Source organism: Rhinoderma darwinii, chromosome 1 (genome assembly GCF_050947455.1).
Source record: "Rhinoderma darwinii isolate aRhiDar2 chromosome 1, aRhiDar2.hap1, whole genome shotgun sequence".
In the NCBI taxonomy this organism is placed as follows: domain Eukaryota; kingdom Metazoa; phylum Chordata; class Amphibia; order Anura; family Rhinodermatidae; genus Rhinoderma; species Rhinoderma darwinii.
Window position 1 is genome coordinate 553,249,534 of NC_134687.1, and position 14,705 is coordinate 553,264,238.

At 41.1% G+C, this 14,705-nt stretch overlaps 1 protein-coding gene across 3 annotated transcripts in view; it reads left to right on the forward strand.

The window, feature by feature from the left end:
* The window catches only part of FCHO2 (FCH and mu domain containing endocytic adaptor 2), a 135,949-nt gene extending 121,700 nt beyond the window's left edge, over positions 1–14,249 (forward strand). For all 3 annotated transcript variants that reach the window (XM_075838085.1, XM_075838094.1, XM_075838102.1), the window contains 6 exons: positions 5,609–5,764; positions 6,909–7,041; positions 9,261–9,460; positions 11,860–11,924; positions 12,366–12,530; positions 14,209–14,249. In XM_075838085.1, coding sequence (XP_075694200.1) covers positions 5,609–5,764; positions 6,909–7,041; positions 9,261–9,460; positions 11,860–11,924; positions 12,366–12,530; positions 14,209–14,231 — 742 coding nt within the window. In that variant the 3' untranslated portion in view covers positions 14,232–14,249. The remainder of the gene's footprint in view (positions 1–5,608; positions 5,765–6,908; positions 7,042–9,260; positions 9,461–11,859; positions 11,925–12,365; positions 12,531–14,208) is intronic.
* The last annotated feature ends 456 nt before the right edge of the window (positions 14,250–14,705 follow it).

Consider the following 14,705-nt stretch of genomic DNA (forward strand, 5'->3'; position numbering starts at 1 on the left):
ACATAAAAAAAACGATTCTAACAAATGCTCATTGTTGCCCAGCGCAACCACTCTGATCAGTGTTATTATTTTAATAACTGGCTCTTGAAAGCCTGAATGTCATTGGTTACTATAGGCAACATTCACACACATTCTTAGAACAGGATTTGTGTATGTAGGCGTCTATTTCCAATAAGCATAGTATATATATATATATATATATATATATATATATATATATATATATATATATATATATATATATATATATATATATATATATATATATCCTGCATCCATAGAGTAAAGCATTCTCCAGTGATGCATTTCAAGCCGCCTTAGAGTTTGCACGTCAGTTTGTAACTTGAAGCTTCTAATGTAAAGTTAAAATGAGCGCTATGCGCTGTTTTGTATTTTCGTCCACTTGCAGGCTGCACTCCATTTATTTCAATATGGGGCAGGTTAGAAAAGACCTGAATTACTGCAACCATTAACTTCTTCCTACATAGATAGAAGATATAGCTAAAAAAAAAAAACCTGAACATCTTGCCCTAACCAGAAATGACAAGCTGCTTGTGTCTGTAGACGGAACTTTGCTAGTTAAAGGCGTATATTGGTTTTATATAAATAAAGCTTACTCGCTGTATAAATGAAAAGCTTTACAACTTTCTAACATACTTTGTCTTTCAATTCCTCACGATTTTCAAGATATTAGTTTGTTGTGACTGAATGAGAACACCATTAGGCTATGTTCACATCTGCGTCTGAGGCTTTGTTAGGGGCCTCTGTCGCAGATCCGGCAGGTTTTGCCGGAGTTTACCGGAGACGATGGGTTCCGGCGGTATCCGTTCTGCAACTAAACCGTTGGTTCTGTCATTCCCTCGTTCTGCTCCCCTGACAGAGCAGAACGGAACACAACAACGCAGGTGTGAACCCAGCCTTAGAAAGCTCTAGTCCTGCTCTCAGCTGAGAAGTAAAGCCGCCTGTACTCCAGATTGATACATTGTAGCAAACTGCCAGATGGGTTTGCACAGCTTCTTCTGCTGATGTATTTAGCTCACAGGGCATTCTCTAGACTGGATGTAATTGGATTCACTTCTCCGCTGAGACCAGGACTAGCTAGCTTCTGAATGTAAACAAGAGGGTTTTCATTCATTGACCTCAAACAAACATATTAAAGATGTTGAGGAATTAAAACGCAAAGTACGTTAGAAAGATGTATAATAGTAAGAGGGAAAACCTCCAGCTCACCTTGAATGGAGACTTGCACAGATGACCCCGCACGGATCCTCGTGTCGGCACACAATGAGTGAGTAGCAAAAAGTAGAGAGGGTTGGATCCAGCGTGGTTAGCAGATAAAATGGAAGCTAGTTCCAATTTTAATTGGGTCGAGTTTAAAACAGGATCAAAGGAAAAAAAATGAAGTCCTGGAGTGTGGGGAGAGGTATTGTAGGTGTAGAGAGCCTACGCGTTTCAGACGCCTCCTGCGTCCTTAGCCATGACTACACCTACGATACCTCTCCCCACACTCCAGGACTTCATTTTTTTCCTTTGATCCTGTTTTAAACTCGACCCAATTAAAATTGGAACTAGCTTCCATTTTATCTACTAACCACGCTGGATCCAACCCTCTCTACTTTTTGCTACATTAGAAAGATGTATAACTTTTCATTTAAGCTTTATTTACATAAAACAAGAAAACCCCTTTAACCCTTTAGTGACCGGCCCATAGTGTTTCTACGTCGGTCACTAACGGGCCTTATTCCGATGCAATAGACTTTTTACGTCGCTGCATCGGAATAAGTAAACAGAGCAGGGAGCTGTCAAATCTCCCTGCTCTCAGATGCCAGAGGTAGCTAGGGGCGTCCCTGCTTAACCGGGTGAGATCAATATTAGTATCGATCTCACCCGTTTAACCCCTCAGATGCGGTGCACAATAGCGTGCACCGCATCTGAGTGGTTTTGGAGAGAGGGAGGGAGCTCCCTCTCATCCCACTGACACCCGGCGATAAGATCGCCGAGTGTCTGTGTCTCCGAATGCACCCGGGGGCCTAATAAAGGCCCCCAGGTCTGCCTGTGGTGAATGCTTGTTGCATATTTTACACGGACAGGCATAATACACTGCAATACAGAAGTATTGCAGTGTATTATAAATGCGATCGGATTATCGCATAGTGAAGTACCCTAGTGGGACTAGTAAAAAAGTAAAAAAAAATAAAAGTTTAATAAAAAGTGAAAAAAAATAATGAAAAACCCACTTTTTCCCCCTTACTTAACAAACAAAATGAAGTAAAAAAGTTAAACATATTTGGTATCGCCGCGTCCGTAACGACCCCGACTATAAACGTATTACATCATTTAACCCGCACAGTGAACGCCGTAAAAAATAAGATTTTGAATCCAGACTTTAAAAAAAAAGTGATCTAAAAGTCGCATTTACTCCAAAATGGCACCGATAAAAACTACAAGTCGTCCCGCAAAAAAAAGCCCTCCTACAATTGCATCGGAGAAAAAATTAAAACGTTACGGCTCTTCAAATATGGAGACACAAAAACAAATAATATTGAAAAAAAAGTGCTTTCACTGTCTAAAAGTAGTAAAACGATACAAATTTGGTATCGTTGCAATCGCAACAGCCCGCTGAATAAAGTTATTGTGTTATTTATACCACACGGTAAACTACGTAAATTTAGGGCGCAAAAAAGTGGGGCGAATTTGCTGTTTTTTTTCTATTCCCCTCAAAAAAAAGTTTATAAAAGTTAATCAATAAATTCTATGTACCCAAAAATGGTGCTATTAAAAATTACAACTTGTCCCGCAAAAAACAAGACCTTATACAGCGATGTCGACGCAAAAATAAAAAGTGAATGAGACGATGGAAAAACTAAAAAAAAATGGCTTGGTCATTAATGTCTAAAATAGGCTGGTCATTAAGGGGTTAACAAAGTCCTGTGATTACAGCAGCATCACCATTGATTCAAGCATGTAGTCTGGACTGTGGGGGAGAGCGGTGTGACCGCAGGAGTGTTGAGCTGGCAGGCTTTTAGAGACCGTGACCGGGCTGCAGCTCCACTGTATCTGTAACATGGCAGACTATGATAAATTCCCATAAGTGAATTTGGAGGAAGGAGAGGTCTACAAAACGGTTGTTTTGAAGGGAAAGGCTTCACAAAGGTATTGCACAAGAGAATATAAGAGCACAGATCTTTTTCTTTTCACCGGACGTATGATTTTGCTGTCCAAGGAAGTAAATTGGGTATATATTTACTATGTTACAGTATTAGATACATTTGAGCACATTTGTAGTATAAATCCTTGTTCCAAATTGATTTCAGAAACAAAATCCAGGACCCATTGAACCAATTATCACCACATTGGGATTTTACAACCAGCAATTTGGGGTCTGTTCATAAGTGTGATGTAAAATGCGTTTTACAATCTGATCTCACATGACCGGGTGTGATATTCTCTATGTCTATAAACAAACGCCAAACAGTCCAAAAGTTCATGATCAGCCGTGTTTTAACATTAATAGTAACTTTGAGATACGGAGATTAGCCCAAAACCTGTATTGTGAGGGAGAATATGGCAGTATTTGTTCTGATCAGTCATTTCCTTCGTGTTACAGCTATCCCATAATGACAACCTGCAAAGGGGATCTTATTTTCATTTTATCCATGACTCCATATGCTTTGAATTGTGGGAACGTGCACCTCAGGATGTTGTAGCATGACAATGACCGATTTCTTTTCAGTTATTAACCCCTTAAGGCACCATGACGTACATGTTACCTAATGGATTGCCTTAATAAAAGGCTTCATGACGTAGATGTACTTGACAGCAGGGTTGCTGCTGTAATGGCCGGGATGAGAGAAACGTCTAATCCTGGCCGTTAACCCCTTAGATGCCACCGTCAACATTTGCGGCATCTAAGAAGTTTAGCAGAGGGAGGGGTTTCCCTCTGTCTGCCCATTGGTGCCACACGAAAAATCTAGTCGATACTATAAACGATTGAAATATACTTTGGGTTCATAGTTATGTGTTTGACCTCTTTAGAAATTTAAAACCAAGTTTTTTCATCCGTTTGTTTCTGTATTTTACAGTTTTTTTTTCTATTGCGGACCGTATTTGTTGTATGACAATGCGTCCTCCAAAAGGTTAGAGAATACCTTTTTAGGTACATTCTTTTATCCGGTAGAGCGTGTGAAAAACTTGGAACAGTCATTTTTGGGTCATTTAAATAAAATCGACTCAATTTGTGTAATGTTACAATAGAGAATGTATTCCAGCCATAGCTGCGTTCACAATTCCGGTGGTTGCTACTGGAAAAAGTTCACCGTTTATTGATAGGTACACTGGCTGCTTACCTGAGCTGCTATATGTAAAAATAAAAACAGCAGGGAATGGTTGGAGATGTGAACTTCAAAGCCCGCAGAACCTGCAACTATTCCGAGATAAAGTACTGCCATGTATTTGGAAAGTTACAAAATCTTTTAATGTAAGTTATAGCTATATAGATACTGTGACATGGGGCTTCAAGGCTCTATATTATGAAGTCTGTAGGAATAGTCTGAAGAACATGGCAAGGAAGTCTTTCATGTGAAGAAGAATAATGGCACAATCACTTCTTCTTTTCTAACCAAGTACATGTCCGGCACTTGTTTTATGGGCATACCTATACTGGGAATGTTGTGCGTCCGCTTGATGTGAGCACATTCCTGCCCATGTGTCCGGTAATCCTGTGATCAGTGATCAGTTCTAAGTACAGAGCCACTTTCGATGGGGAGCGCTGATAACCGCTAGAACTGTTCTACGTTTCGCTTCACTACTTGTTTCATTATGCAACAACCTTCACTTATGTTTGCCCTGCTATATAACGCTTTGTTCTACTTCTAAAGGTTATATCTGACGTAAACGGTCAAAATCCTAATATATTAGATGATACATGTTATGCCCACTTCTGCAGTCCAAATACAATTTTTGCTGTGTTTGGTGAACAGTTACTGATATAAGAGCTTGTGTGCCCTAAACGTGTGTGCCCCTAAAACCCTTTGTGGCTTGAAACTTTGCATTTTTATTATGCTGGAATAAATACTTTTGTACATTTCTACACCTGGGTGGATGCTGTCGCCTTCTTCTTAAGTATTAATGCATGAAGGGGTTCCTGGACATTCCGACTTTGCATCCCAATTAGCCCCTTTGGAAGGGAAATCTCTTCTGAAAGAAGGGTGATGTGGACGGCGTTTGTTCTACGTTTTCTATGCATCACGCTATCTCCTATCTAGACCGGTAGTTTAGTATGCTTGCACACAGGATAGTCATGGCGTAGCGCATAGCATCTAAAGCTCTAGCGTTGGTCATAGCCATGTTGTTTTCTGGTTTCCATATTTAACTCATCAAGAGCGATGTACTTTGTCGCTGACTTGCTTGACGTTGTCTTTGGAATCGGTTGTATGGAGAAGAGGGGCTGTATGCATATGTGTATTATGTGCGTGTTAGCAACGCGGGTCACACTGTTTGTTTTCTCATTAAAGGTTTACTTTTTACATGTTATGTCAAAGTTTAAAGCAGAATTTTAAGACGACGTGAAACAATTGGTTTTCTCTAGCTATCTTTGTGCGACTCCTAGGTGCATTGTGAAGATAACTGGAGATATGACCGTGTCGTTTCCAAGTGGGATCATTAAAGTGTTCACGAGCAACCCATCTCCAGCAGTGCTCTGCTTCAGGTTGAAAAACACCAGCAAGCTTGAGCAGATTCTACCAAATACACAACTGTTATACAGGTATGGTTGTTCAAACCCTTGTGAGCTTGTTGCTCAATGTTTGTTTTCTTTTGAGTTAAAGTTTCTCTCCAGTTAAACGCTCTCCCGCCTGAACCAACATTGAGCGTGGAGAGATTCTCCTGCACGCTGGGCTGTATAGTTGTAGAGGCAACCGTACGACACCCAGAGAGTATCATGCACGTGTTCAATGAATTAGATGTGTGGACAATGCTCTACCGGCATCATACGGTTACAACAGCAACTGTACTACCTGGCGTGCAGGAGTGTCTCTTCACGACTTGTGTTATTTTGCGCCGGAGAGTATAACTGTAGGGACACTTCAATACCCTAGTTTCTCCTCTAGACCACACCCAATGTCTTTATAGTTTGAAGAACATGTTGGGTCTGTCGACTGTCACTTCCAATGTTTATCCAGAATTTTTTTTATATATTGCGATATTATGTCTTCAATACATGAACGCTATAAATATCAGTTTAAAGTCACCATCCACTTTTAACAAACTTCTGATGTCTCTGAGATGTCAGAAGTGTGTATTTATGGGAGTTTGTGAGCTTTGGATCCCACTTCTAACTAGAACGAAGCGGGTACTGGCATCCCTTTCAATGCTGTACCCTTTTGTTATACTCCTCTAGCCATCTCCGAGCTCATGACGATTACCCTGAGCCATCGGGCATATCACCAGATCAACATTCTACATTAATACCTGTAATCCTGTATATTGTATTTCTCAAGAAAGATGTCCAACCCCTCTAAATTTGCAATACAGTCTTAAAGTGTATGGCAGGCCAAGGCGTGACAATCACTGACAAACTATGATAAACTACATAATGTGCATTGTTTATGTATGCTGATTTAACATATACCTTAAAGGTACATTGGTGATAGGATTTTAGTAGGGTCATGGTGACATCTGCTGTGTGATGAAATGCAGGGTTGTCACAACACATTCCAGATACATAGCCACTCGAAGTATAAGAACCCAAAGCAGCGGCATTGTGACCCAACACTGGAAAAATGGAAAATCTCTGCATGGCTGTAGTCAATGGAGCCCTAACCTTATCATAGTGACACTTATTATTTATTCTGCAAAAAGTTTCCTCTCTGTTTACCATCCTGATCAAATACATTTCTGTTTTTTTTCAGTGATCCATCACAAAGTGACAACAACTGCAAAGACTTCTGGATGAATATGCAAGCAGTTACTGCCTACCTCAAGAAGTCTTCTGAGCAGAACCCCTCGGCTTCCTATTATAATGTAGACATCTTGAAATACCAGGTAGACAACTGAACTGAGTTACACATATACGTTATAATGTCCACATACCTTGTGACCCCACATGCTTCTAGAGTACTTCATTATTCACAATGATATTGGATAGATAATTACTACGACTAACCTGACTCTCGTCGACTAAAATGTGTCTATCCTTTCACAAAACCCTACCAGAGCTGGCCGCATCCTCACTAGTTTCTCATCTGTTTTAAAGGGGTTGTCCACGACCGGACAACTGATGACCTGTCCACAGGATAGGTCATCGGTATATGATCGGTGGGGGTCCAACACCCGGACAGATCAGCTGCTCCGCCTGCCTCCGGGCACCGGACGTCCATGCCGGAAGCGGATTGCTCCGGTCACTGAATAGCGTCCAAGCTGCAGCTCTGCTCCTATTCAAGTGAATAGGAGCAGAGCTGCAGTTTTGCAGAATGGCTGCTATGCAGTGGTCGAAGCCATATACTTCCGACATGGACGTCCGGTGCCCGGAGGCAACCGGAGCAGCTGATCGGTCCAGGTGTTTGACCCGCAGTGATAGGTCATCAGTTGGATAGGTCATCAGTTGTCCAGTCGTGGACAACCCCATTAAGTTGAATTAAAATGAATGTTACATGATATAATGATACATCAGAGGGCCATAGTAAGCAGCTATTGTAATCTTTTATCATTGAAATGAGCATCTAAGTATTGTAGAGAGAGGCAGTTCTCCTAATCTGACTTGATTTTTTTTTTAATGCAGGATAGCTTTTTTTTTCTCCCCATTAGAATAGTTATTTTTCTTTGTCATGGGCATGATAAGGGGACACATGGTTATTCATAGGACAATAGGAATATTCTGTAATGTTTTTTTAATCTTGATATCATATTTCCTCTTTCTTTATGCATAACATGTAGTTGGTAAAAGAGGAACGGAGTCCGATTACTAATTAATATTAAGTGTGACCTTTTATATTCACATGGGTTATGTATTAGTCAGGGATAAGTCCGTGTACAGCAGCTGAACTGGATCCACCATAAGTTGCATTGATATTTTTTCTAGTTGTAAGTTTTTCTTTAACAGTATTTGTTGTCTGTGTTCTATGAATATGCAGCTATTACAACAGCAGATATAGAGGAGGATGGCCCAATACACACTGTCCACTGCGATTCTTCTAACGCCAAGTTCACATCTGCTTTGGTAGCTCCGTTAGGGGCTACCGTCACAGATCCGTCCGGAAATACCAAAAACAATAGCGCAGCATGCTGTGCTATTGTTTCCGGTAAAATCACAGACACCCCGTCAGAATCTATTAAATGGTTCCGCTGGTCGCCGGTGTTGTCCTTCGTACAACTTAACTGGCGCTTCCGGTATTTTTGTTGTTCCGCTCCTCTGATTTAGCAGAACAACTGAAAGACCAACGAAGATGTGAATGAGGCCTAACACCTGCCCACATCCGCCTTTGCCTAAGCTGCATACAACAACCTTTTATGTTTGGAAAATGCCTTTCTGTGTTTGCTGTCGGCCCATTTTGGTCCTGTTTGTCCACGAATAGACCTTATGCAGCCTTTAATCTACAGATGGATCTGGAAGAAAATTAAAATGGCCCCTCGTGTTATTATTTAACAGGGATATTTTTGATAATATTTTATTCGGGGGATTGCCATTTAATATGTGTTTGTGTGCATGCATGCTTTAACAAATATGGTCCATATTAGAAATGATATATTAACAGGCAAGATTTACAAAAAGTCTGTGGGTGCGAATTCCCAATTTACTAAATCTTTCAACATTTGTTGTCGCCAGTAAATCTGTAGTAAGTAAGGGATATGAGGTTGACCGTTTTAAGCCTGCGCTTCTCAGACCGCACTATACTATCCTCTTAGTAGTTGGTATATAGAAGAATAATCGTATAGCTTCCATGGCATTTATTATTTATGATGGTCTTTTAGTTGTTTTAGATCAGTCTGGATACACAACGTTTACTTGCCTCCATTCAGTTTTGAAGTGTGCCTCCTGTTTTGTAAAACTTTTCGCATGTCATGGATAAATAAGTTCCCTCCTGTAGGTGTTGGGATCCATGTGCTCGGACCCCCAGCACTCTTTATAGAGTTGCCTTTTGTGCAATTTCGCTTGAAGATCTCTATATCGCCGCTTCTCCTCAATCCACTACCCATTTCCCTTCACACCAGGCATTTCACATTACTTGTTATGGCAGGAATCTGATAATGTCTTCTTGTTGTAGGTGTCGTCAAATGGGATCCAGTCCACTCCTCTCAACCTTGCCACCTACTGGAAGTGCAATTCTAACACTACTGATGTTAGACTAGACTACAAATATAACCCGGAGTCTATGGCATTGCCCAGTGTGTTATCCAACATCCAGGTTATGGTCCCAGTGGATGGAGGTGTCACGAGCCTGCAGTCTATTCCCACTGCAGTATGGTGAGACGGCCTTTAAATATTCCAGCATCTTTCCTATTTAAAGGTTCTTGTGATGTGCTGGGAATTGTCACAAGTTACTAACACTTTGTGTGAAATATTACAAACTATTATATGATCTGAAAACTTGTATGAAAGAAAATTTACACACACACTTCCCATTAAAATAAACACGCTCAGCCGATGTACGGTCCACGACTTTCTCGTGTGTGCTCGGCTTTACTCACTTGAGTAAGAATTGATTTGATACAAGTCATTCCACTCTCCTTTCTTACACTGGATGGGAAATAACATGGGCTGACTGACTATTTCCTTCTCTATTGTCAGCACTGAGCAGAACAGATGAGCCATAAAGGACAGGTTGGTTGTTACACTGCCTAACAATTACAGCCTTTTACATGGCGTTGTCAAGCAGCGCATCAATAGCAACCAGTCCCTCTGCCTACTCAGATCTTCAGCTTTAGGCAAAATTCTTTGACTTTTCTCTGTTTCTTAAAGGGTAACTAAACGTTCAACAAACTTCTGACATGTAATAGTGATCTGAGAACTGAGACCCCCACCAATCGCTAAAACTAAGTGGCAGAAGTGCTCTTGTGAGGGCTCAGCCGCGTCGTGTCTGTTCAGCTTTTTCCGGAAGTCAATGTATCAGAGTACGGCCTCAATAGAAAGTCTGGGCCTGTACCATGATATATCGGCTTTCCAGACAAAGCAGAACAGAAACTAAGCAGCTGAGCGCTCACACGAACACTTCTGCTACTTCGTTTTAGCTATTGGTGGAGGTCTCAATGCTTGGACCCCCACCAGTCAAAACTGCTGGCATGTCTGTCAGAAGTTTGAACGTTTAGTTACCATTTAAGCTGTCTATAGTCATGAGATTTTTTACTATTTGTGTCTGTCTCACCATATAGACTTTATACCATGCACTTTAAATAGTTGTTGGCAGATCCAGACAATTTTTTCAGAAAAAAACATATCTATTTATATACTATAATACTTTACTAATCTCATAGACATGGATTCTAATGGAGAATAATAAAGGTAATACGGTGCTCTAACTGTGGGGAACCTTAAGGCTGGGTTCCTACGTAGCATAAACGCTGCAGAATTTCCGCAACGGAATTCTGTGAGGAAATTCAGCAGCAGTTACAGTAACTGCGACGTGTATGAGATTTAGAAAATCTCATGCGCACGCTGCGGGGAAAAAACTGCAGCAAAAACATTCATAAATTGACCTGCGGTGTGGATTATAAATCTGCAGCATGTCAGTTTTCATTGCTTTTCTGTTGTGGTTTTCCCCATTGAATTCAATGGGGATGTAAAACCCACATAAATAGCCTCGTGTTGTGAATTTTGCAGCGGAATCGCAGCGATTTCACCGCAAAAAATGCAAGGCGATAAAAAGAAACAAAAAAAAAAATTCTCATACTTACCCTACCCAGAAGTTTGACCCTGCGTCCAGCCTGGCCTCCAGGAATGACGTTTCCTTCCATGTGACTGCTGCAGCAAATCACAGGCTGCAGCGGTCACATGGGTTGAAACGTCTTCCCAGGAGGCTGGGCTTCAGGACGTCAGCGAGACTCATCGCCATGGTTACGGCTGGGGTAAGTATGAACATTTTCCTAGTGCTGCTTTCCGAGGCGAAAATACTGGCCAAAAAACTGCACCACAATGTGGTGCGGTTTTTCAGGTGGAATGTGCTGTGTTCTAGGTCGGATATGCTGCGTAGTTTTATACAGCGTATGCGACCCATGGGAACCCGGCCTAAGAGTCCTAATTCCCTGCCCACAAAAAGTGATTGACCGCTCTCCTTGTATACAGACTTGTACATGAAAATCTGTCAATCACACTCAGTGGGAGGGAGACAGCAAGATTTTGAGTGAAGGTATTCTGAGCCTTGTAGTATATTTCCTGAACTTCGCATCTCCCCCACTCAGGACCGCATAGGAGACATGACTGATCCATTTTAATCAAGGTTGTAGCTATAGGAGGTGCAGAGGTAGCAGTTGCACCTGGGCCCTGGAGTCTGAGGGGGGCCAGATGCCCCCCTGCCTCATAAAAAGAGTAATATAATTGGCACATAGTAGGTGGGGACTTCTGTGTTTCTGCCCGGAGACTCCGGCCCTGGGGACGCTTCTGATGTCTCTGTCCATATATGGACAATGGAGTCTGGAGCCCTCCCGATGTATACCTCCAACAGTAGGCCAAACCGCGATGCACAGAGGAGCTGAAAAAGCAGCACATAGGAAGACAAGTAGTATTTGAAGTAATTGTCACACTCGTTCTCTACACACTACCTTTTCAGACGTCTCTTGAGTTCGGTATAATATTGGCTTTGCCACCTCTTTTGCGTTGATATGCTTTCTAATTGTTGGCACTGATGAAGAGATTTACTTCTCTTTTAGGAATGCAGAACAAATGAAAGCCTTTTGGAAAATGTCTGTGATTTCAGAAAAGTCAGAAAATGGAGGTAAGTGCAGAATTCTTTGGCTGGAAGGTCATGGTGGGTATTGTGAGTATTCCATTAGTGTCATATATCAGACAGTGCAAACAGATGACTTGTACTTTATTCAAGTTGACACGTTATCTAAAAGTTTATTGTACATTTCAGATTACTTGGCCTCCTTGTATACATGCATTTGTGGGTGATACAGTTTTGCTGGACAGACTATACTCAAGGTGTTGTAATTTCCCAGGGCAGGATTGAAGTGATTTCATTTGTTGCCATAGGCAACGTTCCACTATATAGTTGTTATACATTCATATCTATTAATGATAAAGTGTGTGTGTATATATCAAATCTGTGCCCCCCCACCTTCTTTTATTTATTTTTTTAACATATGGTGATGTGGTGAGATACGTGTTACGCATTTGTTTTTGATTTTAATATCATGCTTATATAATGTTATAGGATCAGGATCGCTCAGGGCAAAATTTGATGTCTCAGAGGGACCCAGTAACCCCAGCACGCTGGCTGTACAATTCATTAGTGATGGAGGCACCTTGTCTGGAGTGGACATTGAGCTGGTTGGAACGGGCTATCGTCTTTCTTTAGTGAAGAAGAGGTTTGGCACAGGTATAATTCTCTTAGTCTTTGTGAATAAACACAAATTATATAACTGCTTGAAACATACTATTTTACAAATGAAATCTATGAAAATTGGCACGTAGTCCCAGATATACAGTCCATATATTTGGTATCCATTTACAGTGATATTAAAGGAATACTAAACCTAGAAATAAATGAAAAAAGGAGATAAACTTACTCACACGGTCTCCATATTCCGGAAACAGTCTTGTAGTGGTATTCCTGCAAAGAACACAAGGGGTTAATTTCCTTTTCAATGTCTTCCATTTTTGGCTGGTGAATGGCAGAGGTGGTATTTATCGAAGAGGGAAATGGGTGCCGTGTTTCTGGACTCCTATTGTAGACAGAGCAATGGGGGGGGGGGGCTCCTACAGGAATGTGAGGAGGGGAGAATGACTGTTCTCCTGGGACACCCGTAGGAAAAAATATTTTTGAAGCAATCTATTTCTCCGTTTTTATTGCAATATAAGACTTAATCGAATCAACAGAGAATAGGATATTAATTTGTTTTTGGGTATTTTCTATGTTTAGTGTTCCTTTTATCACTTGTTTCAAATGCAGAACTGTGTGATTATCACAAATATGAGACTTTTGCTGATCAAAAAACAAAGCGACATATTTTGTTTTAGCATTTGTATTAGCACCATCTTTCTTAAGGTTCTCTACCCTGTCAGATGCCTCTTCTATGACTATCCAATAATCCAGAGTATTTGGTCATACATTGAGACTAAGGCCTCATGCACACGAACTTATTTTTATCCTCCCGTAAATACGGGTCCTTGGTCACACGTATTCGACCCGTATTGCACTGGTATTTACGGACCAGTGCCCGTAAATACGGGTCCGGTGTCACCAGTATTCCACCAGTATTTACGGGCACATTTTTGGCTGCAAAATTGCACTGCAGTAATCGGCAGCCCTTCTCTCTATCAGTGCAGGATAGAGAGAAGGGGCAGCCCTTTCCAAGGTAAAAGAAATTCATACTTACCCGGCCGTTGTCTTGGTGACGTGTCCCTCTCTTGACATCCAGTCCGACCTCCCTGGATGACGCGGCAGTCCATGTGACCGCTGCAGCCTGTGATTGGCTGCAGCGGTCACATGGGCTGTAACGTCATCCCAGGAGGCCGGACTGGAGGAAGAAGCAGGGAGTTCTGGGTAAGTATGAACGTCTTTTTTATTTTTTTACACCTTGATTTATATTGTGATCGGTAGTCACTGTCCAGGGTGCTGAAAGTTACTGCCGATCAGTTAACTCTTTCAGCACCCTGGACAGTGACTATCCACTGACGTCGCCTAGCAACGCTCCCGTAATTACGGGTGCACACACGTAGCCACCCGTCATTACGGGGGCCCCATAGACTTCTATGGGCCTGCCCGTGCCGTAATTACGGCCTAAAATAGGACATGTTCTATATTTTTCAACGGCCCGGGCACCTTCCGTAAGCATACGGGGAGGTACCCGTGGCCAATAGAAGTCTATGGGTCCGTAATTACGGGCGTTTTTACGTTCATGTGCATGGGGCCTAAAGGAAAGGGATTTTACTGTGCAGTATTAGTAGAATTTGTTACAGTAAGTGACTGTTGCTCACTGTGTATTCTTATAAAATAGCATCGGGTTTGTCTTAAGCAAACATTTAGTAACTTTTTGTTTTTGTTTTTCTTACAGGAAAATACATGGCCGACTGTTGATTTTAATGTTTTTTTTTTGTTTTTTTTTAAATCATGGGATATAAGGAATCTGCTTTCCTGCTAATTTATCGGAAATCTTCCACATGCTGTTTTAATTATAGATTTATATATATATATATTTTTAATTTTTGACTTCTTAAGAAGGTATTTCTATATTATTGCCAACTACAAAGCATAAAAATGCACTTTTTATGAGTCGTTTTGTGGAATATCTTTTTGGACTTTGTTGTAGCACTGAAGTTTTCTGCAGCCAGTTTAAAGTCCACTGTTAAAAATGGCAATTTCTGTGTATTTGTAGGGAGGCCACACTAAACTATCTAAATAGCAATTGGTCAGAAAATAAATACATTGTTACATTTTGTAACATTAAAAATTTGCAAGAGCAATCAAACACATTTATACGGTGTTTTATACGCATGTAATTAGTCAATTCAGTATACTTCAGAGTTTTTCCCACCACTTGAGTTGGACCCA